The sequence below is a fragment of the Vidua macroura genome, chromosome 1 (assembly GCF_024509145.1).
Source record: "Vidua macroura isolate BioBank_ID:100142 chromosome 1, ASM2450914v1, whole genome shotgun sequence".
Classification (NCBI taxonomy): Eukaryota; Metazoa; Chordata; class Aves; order Passeriformes; family Viduidae; genus Vidua; species Vidua macroura.
Window position 1 is genome coordinate 70,288,699 of NC_071571.1, and position 23,466 is coordinate 70,312,164.

General features: G+C 36.9%; 1 protein-coding gene across 2 annotated transcripts in view; it reads right to left on the reverse strand.

The window, feature by feature from the left end:
• Window positions 1-925: 925 nt before the first annotated feature.
• The window catches only part of EXOC2 (exocyst complex component 2), a 127,752-nt gene continuing 105,211 nt past the window's right edge, over window positions 926-23,466 (reverse strand). For both annotated transcript variants that reach the window (XM_053987347.1, XM_053987338.1), the window contains exons 24-28: window positions 11,589-11,644; window positions 8,505-8,627; window positions 6,171-6,232; window positions 4,267-4,326; window positions 926-2,353 (exon numbers count right to left, since the gene is read on the reverse strand). In XM_053987347.1, coding sequence (XP_053843322.1) covers window positions 2,260-2,353; window positions 4,267-4,326; window positions 6,171-6,232; window positions 8,505-8,627; window positions 11,589-11,644 — 395 coding nt within the window. In that variant the 3' untranslated portion in view covers window positions 926-2,259. The remainder of the gene's footprint in view (window positions 2,354-4,266; window positions 4,327-6,170; window positions 6,233-8,504; window positions 8,628-11,588; window positions 11,645-23,466) is intronic.

Genomic DNA, 23,466 nt, shown 5'->3' on the forward strand with positions numbered 1-23,466 from the left:
GATTTTTCTAGAGGTTCAAACTTCATGTAATAATTCACTTTATTTTTCCTTGTAAATTTTTCAGCATTTACCTTGCTTTAAATGTCAGAGCCTTTCACTTCTGTTACTTTGATTTCCTTGCTGCGTCTCTTCTCTGCAAGCTGTAACTGATGGTGTATTCTGGTGTGGTCTCCCTGTCTTTTCCCACTTCCAACAACCCTTTTTAAACCTAATTGTATCTTCTAACAGTTTTTTATTGCAAAACCCACACTGACCACTTCTTGTTTTTTGTAATGTTCTTTTCAGAGGAACTGCAGCCTGCTGTACATTGGCTATGAAGCCTCAGCAGTCCCAACATCCCTTCCACGCAAAGGAATTCCAATACCTCCTGTTGCAGCATGATGCTCACTGACTTCCATAATCCACAAAGTCGATTTATTCAGATTCAGTGCTCTGACTTGACTGTGAACATTTATTCATATCAGATGGGATTCAAGGAATGTTTTGATCGATTTCACATTACTCTTGTTGCTGCCAATGAGATGCTCTGCAGCGTAAGTTACTTCAGAGAAGCACCTACACGAAAGTCTGACTTCAGGTTTTTAAGACAAGCAACAAGCTGCTGTAGTAAAAGATGAGTAAGAGAATGATCTTACAATAAAGAGATGTCTGAATGTATTACAGTACAGACAACAGAATAGGTTTTCAATACTTAGAACATGCCCGATATGAATATAGAAATTGTAGACTGGCAAAATTCAAAGAAATAATATTTCTTGGTAAGTGAGGAATTCAAGAAGATCTTTTGACCATATTTCTTAATATTTATTATTTTGAAGTGAAATGTTTTACAGAACTGGTTGACTATTTCAGTTAATATCAGCAGTTGAGACTATGACCACCGTAGAATGGACAACATTTAACAAAACAACATTGCTCCAGGTACTTAATGATAATGATATATTTGAAGTCTCACACTTCCATTCAACATGCTGCTACTACTTACACAAAACTTTTTAACAAGTAACTACATGTGCATCAAACTTTCTCCAAAATTACGTATTATAGGAATTGTATGCTGCATTTTTAAAGCACATAATTGAACTGGTAGAATAAATGAGGTGACACTAAAAAATTGTTTGAAAACTATGCAGTATTCCTGAAATGATTTACTCAAAATTACTGTAATTACAGAAAGAATATATTATTACTGCATTATTTAATTCCAAGCCATGATATCAGTTATAAAATTAAACCCATTTGTTACCTCCAAAACAATGGCCACAGAACTGTTCTTCTCTCCTGAATCCGTATTTCCCCCCACATAAATCCAATAACTAGTGGTGAAAAGAGGAAAAGAGGACTGACTAACAAGAGGAAGACAGTGGCAGTAAGCCTGTAAAAGCAAGGAAAGACAAGAAGAGTAAGAAGGAAAAACAAAACAAATGACATATTGTGCTCCTCCTTACTATGTGAGAAGCTATTAACTCTTCAACGCCTTAACACCAAAGAATATTTTACCTGGACATTTTTTCTACTAATCTTATAAACTCTGAGTGCTTTTCTGTTAATTGCCAATGAAAGCAGATTTCAGATGTTAAGGTTACTATCAATACTCAAATAGAAGGGAGAAACACGAGAGGCAGCAACACGTTTAATTAAAAATGAGTAAGAAAATAAACCCCTCCCAAGAAATCAGACATACAAACACAGAAAACTGTAGATGAGAAAAGAAGTTGTTACCATTTTTAAATGTAAAAGAAGCAGTGTACTTAATATGGTATCTAGACATTTATTAGTCAGCTCTAGGGGAGATGCTTAATACATTTCGATGGTTTATAGAATTTGTGTCTTCCAGTCACTTCAGTATCACTCTACACCTAGAAGTTAAGATTAATACGCTGAACAACATGAGTAATACTCAAATCTGAGCTAACATTTGCTAAAAATACATTTCAATGTATTTTTAACAAGTGAAACTGAGACTGCAGAACAATTATGAATATTTTTTCATGAACAAGTGTATGTAAACAAAATTGACTTAATTCCCTCCACAGAGTGAAATACAGTAGACAGAAAACCACTTTATCAAAGTATGTAGGAACACAAGTCTCACTCAGCAGGATACCCCTTCCTATCCCATAACATCACTGAGAAAGTTGTATCTCAATTTATTTTCCAGTGGAATTCTTTTTAGTTTTTTAGGGTGTCCAAAGGAATTGAAGTAGTCCAGAAAAAATGTACAACGTTTAAGCACATTTGTCTGCATTGTGTTGTTGTCTATGTTTTCATCATGGCTGATGAAGAAGCTTGGAAACAGGTCAGCTGCAAGTGCATGCTGCTTTTGAATTTATTTAACAGCTCTTCCAGTAACCTGTAAAGGGAAAATAGTTACAACTTTAGAAGATTCTGAAAAGGGAACAATTACTGCAAGTTTTGATTATTTTGTCTGTGACTTCAGGTGCACTGTCTACTTTTCTTGTGTAGCTGAATTGCAAATTTTGGTTCTCGGCCTTGTCTTTGGAAGGTATTTGTAGACTTCTCTTAAGTATTACAATTGAAAGATCAGAGGTATTATGACTGTTCTAGGAGAAACATTAATTCACTACAATCATGTTGTTTTGTCCATAACACATAAACTGTGTATGAGTTCATTTGGGGGCATAACAACAGTTAATGTGCATCTACCCAGCTGTCAAGAAAGAACCTGGTACAGTGGATAATATTTATTATAATCCACAAACTACAGATGTAGGAGCAATGGTGTTGATGGGCCTGTTGTAGAAAATATTCACTGTAACACTGGAGATGCATTAAGTTGTTTTACAGTCTTGGCTGGGTGTTTTATTTTCTCCTTAATCTAGGGAATAATGTGATCCCTGAACTTTCTGCCCTATTTCAAAAGCAAGCCATATAGGGCAGACATGTATCACCTGAACTTTTTGGCATGCTGCATTATTGAACAGCCAGTAACAGAAAAAAAAAATTACACTGTGTGTTAAAAAAAACAAACTAGCCCAAGAATAGCAACTTAAACCAAAAAAATCAGTATCTGCTTCCTCAGTGGGTCCTCTGGAAAATGATCAAGTCCACATGAATCATTTAGCATCCTAGTAGTGATTGTGAATGAACACACACAAACAGCTCTCAGAGCACAAATGTGTTATTTTACACAAATACATGTAGGTAACAGTGAGCTTCCTGGAAAAATTACAATTGCCATGTAGTGACCTGGGAAACAGAACAAGTTCCGTACTGTCTGGGGCTCAAAACACTGAAGCAGATGTAATAATGATGAAATTCTTGATTTTCATTTGTCTCATGAAGCTCAGATGCTTGTGACTAAATGAAAAAAAAATTTCTACAGGTGTTTTGGAAAATTTGAGTTAAAAGATCTCTCCTTACTCAAAACTGATTTTTAACTTTAATAAAGCCTTAGAGCTAAGTAAGATGAGGAGGTATCTTGAGACTTGTGGCTAGAGAAGAGCAGGTTCGACTACATAGACAGAGGATATCTGGAAGAAGGCACAGACCACAGACCATGAGCTGCAGTGTCTCTTCATGTGTCTACAAAATATTCTAAATTCTCACTGCTAAATGCAAACTAATTTGATGCAGGAAAGTACAATGAAACCCATCTCTAGTTTAAACCATCTATACTAACACTACTCACTACAAATCTGTCCTAGTTTACTCTTTATTACGCTGAGGTTGTAAAATAGACTACCAAATACCAGGCTGGACACAGCAAAGCAACCTGTTGTCAAAGGTCATCGTGGTAGAAAAGGAAGAACCCAAAATTCCTCCTTCTGATGTTAAGAAAGAGCCACAGACCCTCATTTGTTTATGAAAGGAAACATGCCAGTTTTATGAGTCCCCTGTACATCAGCTTGCAAAAGCCTGAACTTTGTTCTTGGCCATTTTTTTAATTGCTACTAACTTCAGTAAAACAATAAAATGGAACTCAGAGAAACCCTAAAATTCACAAGGAAGGCTGAAATAGATTGATACAACAAGAAAAATACAAAGCTACACTGAACTGGTAAGACTAGGATGGACAAGCAGGGTATGTCACAAAGCCATTGGCTCCTCTGGGTAATTTAATGGGCCATGAACAAGGCAAGGACTGAGCTTATTCTTGACTCTGTCCAAAAAGGCTTCTGCTCTGTAATTCAGAAGGGTCAAATATGGCAAAAGTTAAGCCTTTCATAATAAAGTTTTCTTACAAGAGTAAAAAGCAATGGCTCCAAAGACCATAAAGGAAACAAGAGGGTGCATTGTACTTACTTTCTGTCGGTTCCACTTGAGAGCTGAGGCAAGGCTTCCAAAGCTTGCTTAAAGCTTGATCTGCAAGGAAAACAAAACTACTCATATTCTGCTAGTACAAGACTCAGCATTTACTTAGCAGTTTCTCTCTATAAATCCTACAGAGAGATGCTATATTTTATCCATTTTTTTCAATAAATTGACAAAATATTGTCAACTGAGACGTGACATTCATGTGCAAATTGAACATAAAATAGTCATGGGGTCAAGCATGTGTCTTGACATTGCTAATGTGATGTACATCATACATCAACAGGAAATGTTACATCAGCAGCTCACTGAAGACTGTCACATCCTGGACTGTTCAAAAATTAACAGGTAGTGGCCAGCCTGACTTCTGCCTAAAACTAAGCGACCATCAGTGTATGAAGAACAGATAAAACATTGATTTTGTCTCTCTGTGCTTAGTAGACAGACCACTGCATTCTGCCTTACAGAAGGGTGCCTATGAAGAGTATTACAGTGGGTTTGCATTGAGGTAACAGAGTCATAGAATAATTTAGATTGGAAGGGACTTTAGGGCCAACCCTGATCTCAAAGCAGGGCCGATTTCAAGGGTAGAGGAGATTTCTTTGGGCCATTATCCAGTCAAGTGTTGAGTAACTCCAAAAATAGGGTTCCCTCCCCACTCTGGGCAATAGGAGTGGAACAGAAATGAGGGAACAATGCAGGACCTGCAGAGATAGGTAGAATCTTGTAAGCAAAAGATTAATATGGTGACTTGTGACAACTACTGCTAGTGACAAGTTCAGGGATAAAAAGCCTCTACGAAGCTCTGGCTTTCAGGGTTCACTGTGCTTTGCCCTATTATCGACAATATAATTTCCATTTTATCCAACCTGAGCCAGTGCCAAGTAGTTTTCTTATAGTAGTTTTTCTTTTAGAGGCCTTTTCACTATCAGAATAGGGAAGTGAGTACTCTGAATTGGAATGCAGTGACACCAGTGGACACTATGTGTGACTCTATGAAGACACATTAAGACTGCAATGTCTCCTACAAAACTGTTGATTAGGTAAAATGACCAAATTACTACCTGCAGGGACATGTAGTGCCAATCTTAAAGAAGTGAAGGTAATTAAGATATGAATGAATCTGCCCCTATCCAATCCTCACCATAATCACCTAGAAATTTAAATCAATCAGCTTTACTCAAAACTGCTGAGAGCTATCATAGCCTGTTTTTACATGCCTTGGCTCCATCAACCACTGATGGTGCTAATGCTTTTCCTTCTCCCTTTATATTAATGTGTGAGTGTCCCCCACACTATTTATCTTTGGTCTTGCCTCAGTGTGAAATGATAAATTGCTGAAAGCCTTTTGAAGGTGTTGATTCTAGGAGACAGTGTGAAGCAGAATTCCCTTTCCCTGATTAGGTGAGTGGAGAAGGAGAAGGGTATTATATAAGCCTACAGAGAGCCCTAACTCTCCATATCCCTATAAGGGGACCCTGCCAGTAACTGGATCTGTAGACTCTCTGATGAATCTGGCAGGTTATTTGTTTTATGTTTTATGAGATTGCTGTGAAAAACTGGATAAAACTCATTAAAATCTGCTTGTGTCTGTCTTTAGCATAGCTATCCTTACCAGCTATACTGCTGTTAAAAAGTTTTACAATTTGTTTTTGGTGGCAAATATTAGTTTGTGTCTAGAAGTCCCAAGTAAAAAACAACAAAAAGTACTATTTTCTTTCAACTGATAAAATCTTGCTATCAACTGATAAAATCTGTTTTTTGTATATTTACACAGTAGATCAAACATTCTATTTGAAGCAAAATTCCTTCATTCTAAATTTACATTATGTGTTTTTGCATGCTTACCAAGGATTCCATTACACTGCAAAAAGTGACATTACAGCACAACTTACTTGCTTTCAGGTGTTAGGTATATGGCCACGGTATCCCTCAAAGCACAGATTTCAAGCTTTGCCTGAAGACAGAAATACAAATATGGAAACAATGACACAATGTCCTTTCACCAAGTATATACAAGTATCCCAAAGCTTCACCTTCTTGAGAGGCAAATACTATTGCACACTGCCTTTGTAAGCAGCCTCAGCTTTTAACAGTTTATTTCCTGTATTCTTTGTTGCCATGCTACTCTTCCAGGAGACTACTCAAAGGAACAATTTCATACTTCTGATTCAAGTCAATCTGTTTACATCACTGTGTAGTAGTCAAAAAACACTGGTTTGTCTCTCAGTAACAAATCTTTAATTCTGTTTGACCTTTTCTGTACTGTGATAAAATGATAGATGCAACTTTTTTTTTCTTTTTTTAAAAAATTAAATACAGTGAGCTTAACTTCTCACAGCACTGCTTAGCCAGGGAGAAAGGAAACACAAAAGTACAAAAATCTGTCAATACACATTTTGTGCTTGGTTCTTCTGGTGAATTTATTTTTTTCCATCAGGTGAGGAAGTAGAATGATTGTACTTTTTTCTTTTGTGTCACCTGGCGGGCACAAGAGCTTGGGGATTTTATTCCTGCACTATACTGTGTGCCCAGGTATTAATTTTCACTTAGGCAAACTGTGGAGGAGACTGAACTCGCAGATTAACTCTGTGAACTCTTGAACTCTTCATAGATCATCCATTGGTCTTTGAAAAGCAATCATTATCATCACAACTTTTATATGAAATAGAAACATTCTGCAAGAGACCATGAAATAATTTGATTTAAAAATACAAAGTGAACTTCATAAAAATTAACATTCTGTTCTTCTTAGCATAAATATGAAATTTAATCCAGTTAGACATTACAGTAACTGATCTACATTTACATACAACATTAATCTTCCAAAACAAAACTTTTAAAAATGCAACACAGACAACTAATTCCACTTCTAATGGAAGTGGAAGCCTTTGGCTTTTAGGTATCTCCCTCATCCATCCTCTAGGTAGGAAGCCAGGTAAAATTTATGCTTTTTTTAGAACCAGAACTTTCTGGCACAAAATATAACACAGACACTCCAAATTTTATACTTACATATACTTTATGCTTTTCTCAACACACAATATTTTACCTCTTTTGGTATAGTGCTCCACGCGCAGGAGTTGTGGACTTTTTCAAGTTCTGAGGTCTTTTTGGCATTTTAGGAGGTACCTGTACCCCATTCTCAAGTACCACAGCCTAAGTAAACCTGGTGGAAGGGTGAGCCCTGCAAAACTGTGGGTCATGGGATGTGGGAATACAGAGTAAAACTTGAATGAGAATTTTTTGTTCAGCCTAACAAGGCTTGGATGACTCTCACGCTGCCGCTGTCAGACAGGATTTTCCATGTTCAGAGGAACAGAAAATAACCGTGAGTGACAAACGTACACTAAGTAGAGAAAAGCCTTTCAATTACAGGCTTAGGCAGCAAGTCCCTACAGTGGGTTGTTTAACCAGACAAAAGGGATATAGGCATAGCTTTGTTGCTCTTCATGGATTTGGTTTAAATATGGAGTCAATCACTTGGCTGCGATCTTCATATACTAATTCTCTGTCCAATGCCAATACTAGCAGCAATTGGAAAAAAAGGCTTACCACTGGATATTATTTTCCCATCATAATGCAAGAATGCTGTTATGTACAATGAAAATAGAGAGTTTGCTCTTTTTCTGTTACAGCCATAGCAATCTGACTCAAAGGGATTTTTTATAAAAAGGTGTTTTTCTTAGAGTCTTTTAAAGCTTACCCAATACAAGTACAACTACCAATCCAGCTGTAAATAAAGCCTAACAAGACAGCAAAGCTATTCTGCCCATGTTACAACAGCATGGCATTTTAGAAAGAGTAAAACAAACAAGTGGCTAATCCTGCAAAGTCTTACAAGATCCTACTGCATCCTGTTTTAGGGATTTTTAAATCTCAAAATATCACTACATTGTTTTTTCTTTTAAAGTGATTTTTTTATGTCAGGCCAAAGTGAGTATTTGACAACATTTCAAAAAGATACCATTATGATGCTTTTTATCTCATAGAATACAGGCAGCCTTTTAATGCTGTCTAATACAAAAATAACCCTAAAATATAATAACCCCAAGAACCAGTATGCCAAAGGGTATTCATCCATAAATCTGAAATAGGTTGTAAAATAATCCTTTTATCTCCTTGCTTTCACTGCTACAATAAATCAAACAAATACCCAGATTATACCTCTGTCTGTTATTCTCAGTTTTCTAGACTCAGATATTTGACAGTATGAAGTACTCAGGTACCTGTAAAGCTCCATTTTTGCTGAAGGATGAAACACACTGCATCAGTCGACTCAGCTCTTCAGAGACTGCTTCTACAACCCTTGACATTACCCGAGGAACTAAGTCTTTGGAAATGGTAAACACCTAAGTTTAATGAAAAGAACCATGAACACAACACCTGCATTAACAAAAATATTTTCAATACTAACATTTCAATAAAAAACACGAACCTTTTTGATTGAAAGGTCTCCTTCTTTTTTATCAACTTACCAAAAATTCAAAAGAAACTAGAATATGAAGGATGTCTTTTCATGCTTGCCCTGCACTTCGACCAATCCTCTCTGTTAACAGCAAATTTGGTTATGTGATTTGTGATAACCTTCTTGCTATACCAAAAGGCAGCTAAACTTCAAAATATGTGCTTTTGGCTGATGGATGCAGGTAGTCAGGCGGCTGTAGACAGACCACTGTCTTGTAGATAAACACCTTTGATTCAGAGGTGTGTGTCTGACAGTTACACATTCAGCCACTTTCTACCCATATATTTTGCTATTTCTTCTAGACTCCTTTATATCTGACCACTGTTGAATGGCTACTGTCATTATACTCTATGGCAGAGATAAATATTTGACAGCCTGTGCAAATATGAGGGTGTCAACAGAATTTCATTTAGACTCTGCGACTGCTGCCATTTATTAGGTCCCTGGCAAAAAAAATTAAACCTTACTTGTTTTCCCATGCATCAAGACAATCTTTTTTAACAATTATTTGTAGAACTTTTAAAAGTGGCCTATTCAGAATAGTAACTGCAACACAAAGTTATTAAATCTATGCTTGAAGCAAAGTATGAAGAGACTAATCTTCCTTAAAGGGAGCTTTACAGAAGTGAGAAATTGTTGTGGATTTAAAAAAATTTGTTGTGGATTTTTCTATAATGAATTCAGGAAAATGCAGGCCAAGAGGTTGGAATACAGGAGGAAGTGAGATTATAGGTTAGACACACCAAACTTGTGTCAAAGCTTAAAGGTGATGATAAAGCCGCATTGAACTGCACAGGGCTGGGAGAGAAGATGACACATGAAGCTGGAGTGGTGTATGTAAGCTTAAGTATGTGACTGGAGTGGTACAAGAATGAAAATGAGATGTATAAAGTTTTGAAACATTTCCCCAGTTTCTGCTTTGAAATATTCTAAAGAATTAAGTACTGGATTGTTTTGCTGGAATACCTTTGCTTTTATGCAAAGTTCAGATCCCATGTCTGACAAGGAAATTTACTAACTGATAGAAGATATTACTACATATGTGTAAAAATCAACGAGAAAAAAAAAAAACAAAGAAAGAAAGATTCCTACAGAGTTTTCAGTGATTTCAATAAAGAATTGTGTAGCAGGCATCCCATAAGGCTGACCATTCCAAAAGACAGGTCTGCACCACAGGCCAAGTACATTGACCCCATAAATGTCAGCTACCAGCTGTTACCAGTGCTGGAAAGGGGTCATCTTACTCAGCACCAAACATTGCTGATCAATTCAACACAACCATACCAGGAACATGCCCAAATATCTTCTACTGAGAAAAGAATATTTCTGCCTGTAATTAACATTCTTGAGTTACTTTACAGAATCCAAGAAAAATAATTGTCAGCAAGGGTGAATCATCACAAATTTGTAGTAAGAAGCCCTTATTTTGATTTCAGCTAAATTTGAATTCAAAGGTAGAGAAACAATTTTTTTTCCATTTCAGTCTATCCTTGCTGCTCATCTGATGGTTAATTTTTGCTGTTTCAAAATACAGAAACTTGCTGCCTTGCTAACTAAACTTAAACCTGACCCAGCTTAACAGAATTTCACCAGTGGAAATGGGAGTTTCATCTTGACACACCTTCTCATATTTCTGTATATTTCACATCTAGAAATTTATGATGCTATTTAGGCCAGCAACAGTATCGGTCTCAATGAGGAGAGCACAGCAATGCACCTTTCTGCTGCAGCATTTTAACAAGTAGGCATGTTTACAACCCTAGCTTAGTAAGTCAGAAATTACTTTAAATTTTTTAAAGCAAAGCCTCTAATTTCCATTTTAATCTGAAAAGCAATATTAGAAATTTTTATTATGTTGGTGTATGTTTTTAGTGTTTCTTATTCCCTCATTTGGAAGCACTTGGTAAAACCACAATGCTTCTGTGAAAATGCTTCTGCTATAAAGTAACACTAAAATAATATCAAAAATACTGCAAGACAAATTTGAAGTTCCTGAAAATATTTTAATTTATACGAATCCTTGTAATTTAAGAAGGAATAAGGAAAGTAAAAGCCTCAAATGAATCTCATTATATTTTAATTACAGGGAAGAGTTAATGCAGCCATACTTGTGGTATTTTGGAAGGTAAGAGTAATATTACTACCAATGCTTCTACCAGGAGCAACAGTAATCTGTTAACACTCTTGATGATTAGGAGTGATTATGTAAAACATAGGCTCTAACTTAAAGAACCATAGAAAATTCCTGCATACAATCCCAAAAGGCTAAATAATTGCAGCCCCTCCGAGCTTATTATGTTAGAAGCAATGTTTTAACATGCATTCCCTAGCCTAGATAGCCATTACCTACTTAGGTATTTCAAGCAGTATTTGTGCTTACAAAGTCTATAAAACTTCCTGTGTTTAGCCTTCCTATTTCCATTGTATGTAGAAGACTGACATATATTGGCTTTTCACTCTGAGTGGCATGTGTTGAACATTTCCTTCAAGGTGAAACAGAAGTTAATTTACAGATGTTTTGGAAAATAAAGATAATCAGAGAAAGAGAGCATCATAACTAGCTATATATCTATATATTATCTGCATGGAAAGGGAGAATTTAACTTCAGCATTTGGCTTTCCTCTTTATCAGATAATGGAGATGAAAAGGTGTAATGGAGCGTTAGAGAGGATAAACAGGAACTACTCATCTCCTTCTGCCCATATGAAAAGTTATCAGTTTTATAACAGGTTGGCTAAACCTAATCTATAAAGAAGACACTTCAATAAAAAAAAAATCTGGGATTTACCAGCAAAAGTACACTGAAATCATATAAGCATGAAATGATCTGAAGTTTCTCCTCACCTCTGCATGCACAGCAATGATATTCACTAAAGCTTCTTTCAAGTAGTTTCTGACACCTGAAACAAGAGAAACAAAATAATTACTTTCATTCTGTTGTCTCAACACCACTATAATATTCTGCTGTTCAATACTGTACTTTTTATTTTCATTTTTTACTACTACTTTTGCAATCAGAGGCAGAAAGAGAAAGTTCCATAGCCACACCACCAGACTATTTCCTTTTTCAAATCAAATGGAGAAAGGCACATTTCCTTACAGCAGAAGGTTAAAAAAAGTCAGTAAGTTCCTGTTTTAGTATTCTTCTCTAGCAAGATAATTTCACCAACTTCGCAATTTAATAAAAAACTAGCATTATTAAAAAATACATTCTGGATGCTTTGGTAGAATACACACACCATGGCACACAACATGCACCACAGTTTAATAAGTTCTAAAGAACAAAGTCAAGAGGTTTTGTTTGTATAACAGTCTTCAAGATCTTGCTACTTTATCAGCTTCTCTATCTGTGAATTATTACAGATAGGAATAGCAAGGTCTCTTGTTTATCTGAAAGCGGTTCAGAATATATTACTCATGGCAGTTTATAGGAGATGTCATGCCTTAGTAGAAATTTCCTTTTGGGGAAGGTGGAGAAGTCAAATAAGCATTTTCTTTCCAAGCTTATGAAATACTTGTCAATTTACACTAAGAACATCCAGCAGCATGTGCTTTAGTTAGGACACGCTCTTAGTACTCTCTGCTGCTGTAATTCTATAACTTTCCCAGCCTGTATTCCAGTCGTCTAAGATTTAAAATAGGCAAGAATCTAAAATTGCCTCACTTGTTTTTATGGCCACTTTACTCTGTAGGCAAAGGAAAATTAGAAAGCATTCAACTCTTTAGAGTATGTATAAATGCTGTAAGTACAAACAAAGTAACGAGAGAGGGTTAGTGATCCACATGACCTCAACTTCTGATTTTGATTAGTCTACCACAAATCAGAGAAAGTGCAATGACCCCATCCCTCCCTTCAATATATTCAATAGACAGTAAAATACAAGAATCATGGACAAAGACTGGTGAGACCACACAGCTCAGAGATCACAGTGTGATTAAGGCTAATGCTATAAAAATTACAAAGTGAACCTTTAATCAGTTCATCTTACTTGCTCCACCTTTCCTTAGATAACACCAATGCAGAAACTTAGTCCTGCTACAAAAAACAGCTTTAAAAGGGGTTACCTGAGATCATCAAAATGAGCTATTCTGTGAGAAGAGTAGTATCTCACCACTGCCACCTCAGTCATGCTCATATCTTTAACCATTGATCCCAGAACTTGCCTCATGATCTAAAAAGGTGACCCTTTGTTAGACAATTACGGATAAAAATTTTATAAAAGCAGGACACAAGGATGACCTGTCCTTGACAGCACAGGACTGTCTTGCATGAGTAACAAACATCTAGAATGTGCAATGGGATACAGCCTGGATGTCAGAAAAATACAAGTCTTTCTCCACACATTCCAAAACATCTCTAGTGCCTTTTCTCTTTACATCTTTATTCTTCCCCATGAAAATTTCAGTAGATTTTTCCATTTAAATTAACCCAAAGACAAGTCATACAGTATTGTATACCAGCTTGCAAAGTTAAAATTTCTTTCATCTTAGCAAGGAAGTGAGGGAGGAATAAAGCAACACCAGAAATTTTATGAAACTGACTTTTTTCTCCTGCCCTGTAACCTTGCAAAACAAAGCAAGAATGTCACACACCAATACTCGAACCACACCAAAAGATCACAGGTATATGTGGAAATGCAACACCCCCTTCCTTTTTCCTCTTCTACTGTTTTCCTTCTTTTACTTCACTCTGCCCCTGTTGAAATACTCTGCACACTTCGTATCACTGAGGTCAAAATTTCTATCACACCCCAGAAACCAATACAACTTGACCAGACACTGAACAAAGGTCTACTCTGCATATCAAATCAAGAGGTACAGGGTGAATTTGGGAGCCGGTTTGCAGTTAACCTCAGGGTGCAAAGTGTTGCTTTTGGTCTGCAAACCTATGTGGCATTCAGCTTTTGGCTGCCTACCAGCCTCATCTTGTGACAGTAGGATCTTTCATGTGGAAACTTTGATTTTACTTTTGCACAAATGCTGCACAAGATAAAGACTTTGACAGTCTCCCTTCTCTAGGGATACCTGAGCACTGCCACGGCATGTTCCTTAGTCAGTCAAAATTTCAGTGACCTAAGCAGCATTTCTTTGGTCCAACTGAGTGTTCCCTAACGAAGTATCTCACTCAAACCCTGCTACTGCTGGGGAGCAGTAAGTAAAGTACAGAGAGGGGGCTGCCATGTCAAACAGAGAGAGCACGTGTGTCTCCTGCAGAGGTGGCCAGCAGGCTGAGCTGGGAAGAAGTGTTATCAAGGAGGGTGAGTGAAAAGCCCAGGTGGATAGAGACTGAAGTGGGTTGTGTAAGAGGGTGGTGTGGTTCCAAGGAAGAATCCTCATTTCCCACCTATCCCACCTAAATCCCCAAGGTAGTGAGCCTCTTCTCATGCATTTGTACAACTTGGCTCAGGGTAGCAGCTGCTAATTCTGTCTGCTGCTGTAAGCACCCAAATTAAACAGCTTTTGACTGTGCTAGTAGAAGCTGCCTATCACTGTATCTGCAGAAACTTTCCATAACATATTTCATGAAGAATTAGTTACCAAGTTGCCATCACTGCTATAAGTACCTAAGTACTGTTAATTTCTGAAAGCATGGAATACTAATATCAGCAACATTAGCGCCAGGTGTTGAACAGCGTTGTCTGATGGTTCTCAGCTAAGGTAAATGGTTATTTATGTCAGAGCTCAGAAACAATTCAGTAAATGGAATGGAGGGAAGCTATGGTAAGAATGAAGTGAGAGTAGCTTAGTATTGCATATTGTTAGCCTATCCCAGCTGCATGATAAAATTGTTAACTTAAACCTCAGTGAAAGGGCATAAGCAGACAGATTTTATCTTCCATCCTTGTACCACGCACAAGGACGAATGGGTGAGCTAAGAACTTAAAGGAGCTAAGTGCTACTGGGATTGCAAGAAATAATTAGGTGTTCCTGACCTTTCATAGCAGGCTCAGTCCTGCAATGACTTCAGGATCAGGCAGCCCAGTGCCAGCACAAATATTTCCTCAATTTCTTCGACAGGTTTTACAATTTAAGAGCAAATAATTCAGCACAAACTTTGCAAAGCTATGCAGTTTAGAGACAGTGTATGTATATGAAACTGCAGTTGCCTTAATTGCAACATTTAACAAGCTGGAAGACCTTGTCTTGGTAAGCTAAACAAGCCAAAGACAGAAAGAACATGCAATTGCACTCTAAAAATGCCAGTTAGTGGAACCAGACAGGGAAAGAAGGGAGAACAGTGCAAGGTGAAGAACAACACAGCCACGAGAAATAAAGAAATGAAGGTATAAATGAAATGACCATCAGTGAAGTTATGCTGGTCTCTGTGAAGTTATTAAAGGTCTCTGTGTAAAGGTTTGCTCTAAGATATGAAAGATGTAGTTTTATGACAATCATTGCTGTTGGCGGGGCGGGGGGGAGGGTCGGTCAGTTTCCTACCACAAATAGAACTTATGTAAAAAGGGCATTTCCCCCCAGCCCTTCCTTTTATCTTATTCGTGAAGGATTTAATTTTTGGATGTGGAGACAAAGCAAAACATATCGGAATGTCAGGACCTGCAGGCATAGATAATAACTGTACTATTTTTTGAAAAGTTACAATTAAAAAATATCCCATTTCTGATTTATATCACTGTACTGTTTGTGGCAGGCTTTGCTGAAGTAAAGTATTATTTTTCTGGAGTATGATTCACTGGAAATACAAGCAGTGGCATCCAACTGTGAATTCGTTGTGAAATTCATTTCAAAATGTAAAAATTCTGTCTAGAATAGAATTTTTGTGCAGCTTTCTCGACAACTGTTCAGCAGCCCACACAATTACAGTTTTTGGGACACCATGCTGCCAGTCCTATTATACAGCACTGAAAGCTAATGCACCTTGTAACTGTAGCTTGCAACTATTAGGCTAATCAAGTGAAACATAACATTCTTAAGTCTAAAATACCTCTTATTTAGCATATTGAAGCACAAATACAATGCCTTTCCACTGCTTCTGACAGAAATGTATTATAGAAAGTCTCAACAAGCCCTTGCAATTTCTCTGAGGAAAATGTTATTATTCTGTTACAACATAAATGCATTCCACTCCCACTCTATTCTTAATACCAAAGACTGACTTGCTGGAATTCTAGCTGCTACTAACAAAGCCCCAGCATTGCTCTAAAGAAAAATGAATGGGAAGACTTAAGAAATAAAAATGAAGGACAATTTCAGCCATCAACTATCACAATGGCTGACAGAAACTTTAAAATAGCATCTTCCAATTTTGGACTCTCCACTGTACTTTTTAACAGAGAAATATATAACAAAATTATCCAATAATCTCCAGTTTATACCACTTATTAATTTTATTTTTTTTTTTACTACTTAAACATGTCAGTCTATGTTTCAAATCAATTTTAGCAACATTGTAAAGCTGTAGCATAGATGACTGTGTGAATGATGGGAAAAGCAGAAGGGAAAAAGGTTTGTGGTTCTGAAGAGTAACAGAAACCAAACTTTTAGCTTGCCAATACAGGAATCATTCAGGAGATCTTTAGATGGTGTAGCGCTACCAGTTGTCCCACTTGTAGTTAGTTCTCAGAGATATGTTTCTCCCAAGTACTTATATGACATCGTTATACTACAAAACCCCCTAAGTGACTGAATAAGCATGAAAGAGCTGGGACTCCAATACCACATGTGTAATTCTAAAACACAGAGAGGCTACAAAAACTTGCATGCAAGAAAAGAGCAAAGGTTGCACACACAGTAAAACTGAACTCATCAGGCTGCTTTTTCTGTGACAGAAGCTAACTTGAGCCTTCAAATGTTCCCAGTCCTTCTGAATTGATAGTGTGAAGGATTACATGAGCTTCAAACATTTTTTAAGCCTTCTGCAGACTCAAGAGTTCAAAGAATGAACTCAAGTTCAGTGAGGACAACTGAAACACACAGGAAATTTTAACCCAGGCAGATAGGGTTTGACACACTTTTAACTTCTGTGAGATTGGACCCTCATTTGAGATGGACAGCTGGACAGAAAATCCAGCCTTGCTGCTGCCTCTCACCAAACCAGCTTTTTAGCTTGCCTTTTGTGCAAAAAGGAGGAGGAGAGGATAAATGCACACAACTGTTTAGAAAAAGCAGGTGATGTCAGCAGGTACCTCTGCTTATTAGCAGTAAACCAGACAAGAGGGTGAGAGGCTATGAAGGATCAAAAGAAAAGAAAAAAAGAAAATTTAATTAAAGAGAAATCATGCAGGAATATTGAAAGCTACTGTTCCTTTCTGGAGGAACTAGAAAAGCCATCCACAGGAAATTCTACAGTTTGACAGCTGCCACTTTTTTTTTTTTTTTTTTTAAATAAAGCAGAGAAGACTGAACAGTTCTTAATGCGTTGACTAAGCTACTAGTCCTGTTTCATGACTGAGTTGACTGACTTATTAGAAACCTAAGCTCAGAAATGAGTGTTGGGTAGGCACAGAGCCACCAATTTAGGCAACAACAGAGAGCATTCTGAGTCCATTCCGTAGGAGGTCAATACTTAACTGGGCAAGCAACCACTGCTGGTGGTAGCAATGTTTCTTAGTGCTTCTGAAAAGAGAGCACTAAATTTGTTGGCCTTAAGGCTTGAGCATGACTTGGTAGAGATAGGAAAACTGATGCCTGGGAGTCTGAAATTTTGCATTTTAAGACACATCCAATTGTACACAGTATTTTTTACAATTTATTGTTCTGTTTGGTGGGTTATGCCAGTAACAGTCAATCAGTCTGAAATCACTGAAACCTTTTTCCTGATTATTTTTTAATGAAAACTTTCTGAAAAAAATACAGAATTTGGTAATCCAAAGAGATTAATATTTTTCATACCTAGCTGCAGAATATCAGTAATTGCCTGTTTCTGGACATTTCATTTACTACTCTGATAGTAAATTTAGAGGAGTGTGACTGTAAAAATGTATTTAATCTGCTCTGTTTTAATGAAGGAACTGGCTTTTAAATTTTTTTGATCTATATTCTTTTTAGTTACATTACACCCTATTGCCAAATTTAAGTAAAATGGTATTGGAAATATTAATTTCTAAGCTTCAGATATATCATGCCAAACTTTACACCATGTCACACACAAGGTGTTCTGAACTGTATGTCAGTTAAGCTCCCGCAGCTCTTCTGTAAGTTTTTAATCTGCTGTGTGAAACTGTTGGGAAAAAAAAGCTGCACACATCTACTGCAAGTCGTTAATCAGTGCTGCGTAGTGCACATTAAAAAAGAAACTAATGAACGGTATCCAAGCCATGTGGATGCAACTTCTTAAAACAGTCTGATTTTTTAACTGTTAAGTTTCCTCTAGGTTCTGGCTGCATTGCAGCTGCAATAGCAGTATTCAATACCTGCTTTAACTAAAATTATCCTGGCACAATTTCTAGTGTGGTCACATTCTTCCCCAGTGCAACTCCTGTTGCAGAAGCAGTGCTAGGGGCTAGCAGGATTCCTTTTGGGATGGCAGACAGTAATTTGTATTTCTGCAGCTCTTGAAAAGGCAGACTCCTTGCAACACACCAAGTGAGCTCCATCCTGCCCATGCAGTCCATGGGGCAATTTCAAGCTTAGATGGATGCCTCCTGACAAACCAAGCTGCCCCACACACACCACAGAATTTCACTTTTCAATCTAACCTAAACAATAACTTCCAGCTAAAATCAAGCAATCTCTTTCCAAACCCCAAGCATTTACACAGGTAAGGCAGAATGGGTGGGAGGGGTAGGAGGCTCTACAGAGTAAAACACTGTCTGAGGTCACAGCAGATCAGTAGAGCAGTCAGCACTGCCTCCATGCAAAAGCTGCTGGAACAATTTTAAAAACAGGTTAATGGTGCAGATGTGTCTTGGTAGAAAAATTTTAATTTACAAGATCTACAGATAACTCCAGGCTTCCCATAATTATGGATCGCTGCCTGACACATCCAGTGCGTGTAAAGATCCATCAACTACCTTATCCCAAGAAATGAACAGGAAGCAGCACAGACTAAAAGTGAAAATTCAAATGAACACCAAAATATTTTTATTTTTAAGCTGAAGAATTCCAAATAAACATGACTTATAATGTTCCTTACATGTAAAATATTTCATAGACTCAGGGTACTGGACTGTGAAGTACATACAGCAAAAACCAGTTTGCATTATGTTGGTATTGGGAAGGTATTTATGAAGGAATATTCCTTATATAAAGGAATAAACTTATTACTTGAATTTTTCAGAGCACTTAACTTGGATTTGAGAAAAAAATAGACCAATTTGGATTTAGAATTAAGTGCCCAGGATGACACGAAAAAGGCTGACATCTGTCTACGAGGACCAACAGCACAGCATGCCTGAGGCTGCATTAAATGCATTTGAAAAAAGGTGTTTGCCCTCAAAACTATTCAGAAATCTAATATTTATAACCAGGGAAAGTTTAATGTGACTGATAGTCTGTTTAACTTTGTATGTTCCCAGAACAACAAACTGTTTTTGCCTCATTAGAAAAAGCCCTAAATTATTTAATGTTTCTGGAAAAATATTTTAAAAGCTAGCAACTATTTGCAATTACTACAATAAATGTGATACCCCATTCAGAAAAGTAGTCTTTTAATTTCCAAGCAGCCTACACCTTGCAAGATAGTTCCCTAACCTATAGGAATAGACAGAAACCTAACTTGTTTGCATGCATAAGCCTTCCATGAACTACAGCACTGGTACATGACTATTTCATGCTATTTTACTGAAGTGCCCCCACCCACACAGTGATATCATCTAACCTGACACCCCACAGATGCTAAAAAAATATGTATTAAAAAAAGTAGAGACGTGACTTGGAATTTCCCCATGGACATAACAAAGCAGCTCACCTTTATTCTTTGCAGCAGCACAAAGGTTTCTCCCTTAAAAGACAGTTGATAGGAAATCAGCTTCAGCTAACGGTACTACCAGTGGCCTGTTTTCTAAATTAAGGCAGCTAGACAAGCCTGCTTGTTTCTTCCTAATTACTAAAAATACATTTGCTATCATGCTTTGTTGTTTGCCCTGGATAAAAACATTTCCAGAAAACTGCTTGCAGGATGCTAAAAGCAGAACACGTATCTGGCAGTAGCTCTCAAAATACAGGAGATCCAACAGGTCACAACCTTTACCACCACCTAAGTGGCCTTATTTGTTTATTGTATTCCCTCCTTGTTTTGACTCACTAGTATTTTTCAAGTTAATAATTAGTAGCTGTCAAAAAGCAACTAATAAGCAGTGCAAATAATGGCTTTTATTTACTTATTGCTTCTGTTTGCCCCAAGAAATACAGACACCACATCTTAATTCTAGAGAATTAAATGGACATTATGATCTTCAGTAAATTCCTTACTTCACAGTAAGATTTATGCAGTTTGATTAATAACACTATTTTTACAACCTTTGACCATGATTATAAATACAGATAATACCATAAATTCCATAAAAGTGAATACCATATGTAAGAAAAAGGTAAGTTAGAGGAAAGCAATTATTTAAAACCAGTCTAGAATGGAAGACATAATTACAGCATTCACAGAGTTTTATGAATCCACACGATACACCTGAGCCAAGTTAAATGTCACACAACTGCTCCGTTGTCATTAAAGAAGAAAAACCCACTTAAACACAGGGACTCTAGAATCTCATTTCAATTTAAACAAGAATGTGAAATTTCTCACTAGGCCACTTCCTGCTATTGCTGGAAACATTCCCTCCTTTAAACGGAGATGGATTTCAAGGTACTGTATTTAATGTTGTTTTGAAAGTACATTAAGAAGAAAATGTGAACGTGTAGGCAAACTGGAAACTCTCTGGAGAGATTACCCACTTATTTAACCACATTTCCTGTTTTTTAACCCATTTGTCCTAAGTCAGTCCTTAGACTACTGACAAAAATAGATACAAGTGTGCTATAAATAGTTCATTAGCAGGTTTTTCTCAGTAAAACTGAAAATGTTTTGATAAATCTATTGTTCTTACTAGCTCCATACTAATTAAACTGTGAATCAGATTAATGTTTTCTTGAAATTCTTGTCTGCATAGGTCACGGTAATTATTAATATAGAGTGCCTTAGGAATCTGAGAAAAAGTCCCAAGAACTAATAGCGACCTAAAAAATAGCTATCAATAATTGAAATTTAATGAAGAAATTACTGGTAACCTATGTGGCAAAGTGCTTTTACAAACAACAGTTCTGAAGCAAGGGAAGAGGCTGATCACACAAAGTCACAACCTCTCTAAATATTTTGAGATCTGAAGGCCAGAATGCTACATCTTTGAATTAGTCACCTTGCACTTATTTTCAGCCATGGTAGTGTGTTGATCTAACACAGTGAATGTCATTTGAAGGACCTGACACAAGTAGCCACAAAACTAATTTCTAAAAATATTAAAATGTGGAGGCTTTTCAGACTTATGTTACCTGTAGTTTTTGAACTCCTTTAATTCAATCAATCGCAATTATGTCATGACATTCAAAGAACCTGAACGCTTCTGTGCTTCAGCTGCCTTGGAGTAGTAGGAACTCTAAAGATTGCCAATACTTTGATTAATACCTTTGTCTATGCATTAACTTCAGTCTAAAAGAGGAAAACACCAAGAGAATAATACTGGTTCTGTGCCTTCCTGCATAGCCCAAACCGAGATATCTTTAAAACTGAAGCTGCTGAGGCTGTTCTGAACTTTCTGCTACCCCATTCAAACTACAGAATGATCTGAGGCACTGTTGAAGAGGTCTACCCAATATTGCTGCTTTCCTTACAGATATTAAACTCCAATGCTTCTGGGATAGGATAGAATACAGTTTCCTTTATTATTAAGAAGGATCAAAATCTGTAATTGTCAAAGACTACAACAGAAAATACAAAATCCAACAGTGCATCACTTGGGAAGGAGAGGTGTTTGCTAGCATCAAATATTTAAAAGAAGAGCAGGTAGCTGAAGACCAAGTTGATATGTGTGCATGTTCTTGCAAGGATTTTTGTTAAGAGATGGATTTATTTTCACTTCTTCCTCCAAACACAGCAACAAAGCATAAAGGGCATTTTACCAATGCAGACATGAAGGTCTTGAAAAAAAGAGGCTACATAGCATACTTAGAATTGAAGCATGAAGACTCTCAAATTACTTAAATTATTGTACAATCGGCCAAATTTCAACCCACTAAACAGGTAACAAAGAATGTAAATGGTAAAAGAACAACAACAAAAAAAAGCCCCAAACCCCATAAACCAAAAAATTCCAATGCACTAATGTAAAAAAACCCCTGCTTCAGAGATTATAGCCATTTATACCTCTCCATCTAAGCATACACCGGTTTCAGCTCACTCACCACTGGTAAAGAAATGCATTGATGATCCTTAGATGAACCCAGTACTTGAGATACATGACCCACAGAAATTTGTCTTTTTGTTGTTGTCATTTAAATAAGAACAACATGGTCTGGCAGAATTACAGCCTTTACAGTGCTCTAGAAGTGCAAGCACCAATGTGTGGCTGTAACCCATAAAAGCAACCTGGTATCAGAACAAGAATATAAACATTTCACAGCCAACAATGTGCTGCTCTATAGATTTAGTATTACTTAAAAAATACCTTACCATTTGTACTTCAGCATTAACAGTTTTGGGGATGTTGAGTCTTTTTTTGTTGTTGTTGTTGAATTCAAGTGGGTGTATGTTTGTGACTGAAGGGAAAACCCTACTGTAGAAATTAATTACAACTACTAAATATTAAAGTAGGTGGTTTGAGGAAGATGAAAAAAAAATGCACGGCAAGACATTTCACCCAACTAAAACATAACATCTACACCAAACCCATTTTTCTTCCTGAATGGAAAAAACCTCAGGTTCTGAAGAATGAAATTTACACGTGAGACACTAAGATATAACAAACACTCCTTCTTGTCATGAAAATGAATACATCTAAGGATGACTCAGTATTACCTGAACTTTATGTACCAGCAATCCATTTGCTGTAGAATGCTGCTTCACTTTCCAGAAGAAAAATTTTAAACAAATTTCTTCCCTCTTCCCCCTTGATTTTCAGCATATAAAGGTCATAGCATTGAGTATCTAAGTATGTATCTATCACTACATTTCTACTATAAGAATAATTTTAGTGCTATAGGATTTTCTTTTGAAAAAGCAGACACTGCTAATAGCCAATAGGTAAAAACAGTGTGCTGAAAACAGGGCACACATCCCTGGTTATGACTACGTTCCTACTGATTTTAGCAATTTATAAAACAGGCCTGTGATCCTTCTGTGTGTATCCAGGAAATGTAACAGAGTGGAAACTTAATAGCTCTTTCCTGATTACAGAACCTTTTTTTAAGTTCCCAAAGTTTGTAGGCAAAAGAAACACTGAGGCAAAACACAATATTGCACATAAGAGGGAACAGACTACAAAACGTATATAAATATTTGCTATGTATTGGACATATTTTCAAACAGCTGCATGCATCAACAGTTTTTTCATGAAATAAAGTTAGATTATGCTGACCAATAAACTGCTCTGCTGCTTAAAAGCTGTCTTCCATTCCCCCCCCCCCCTCCCCCCCCCCCCCCCGATTTAAGAATAATTGAGAAACTGTGAAAACAGACCAGCTGGGGGGTGGTAGACAAATGAAGAGCACCATCACCTAGTAAAACTAGTGCCTACAAACCACTGAAGCCTGGCACTCACATCATTTCCAGTACTGT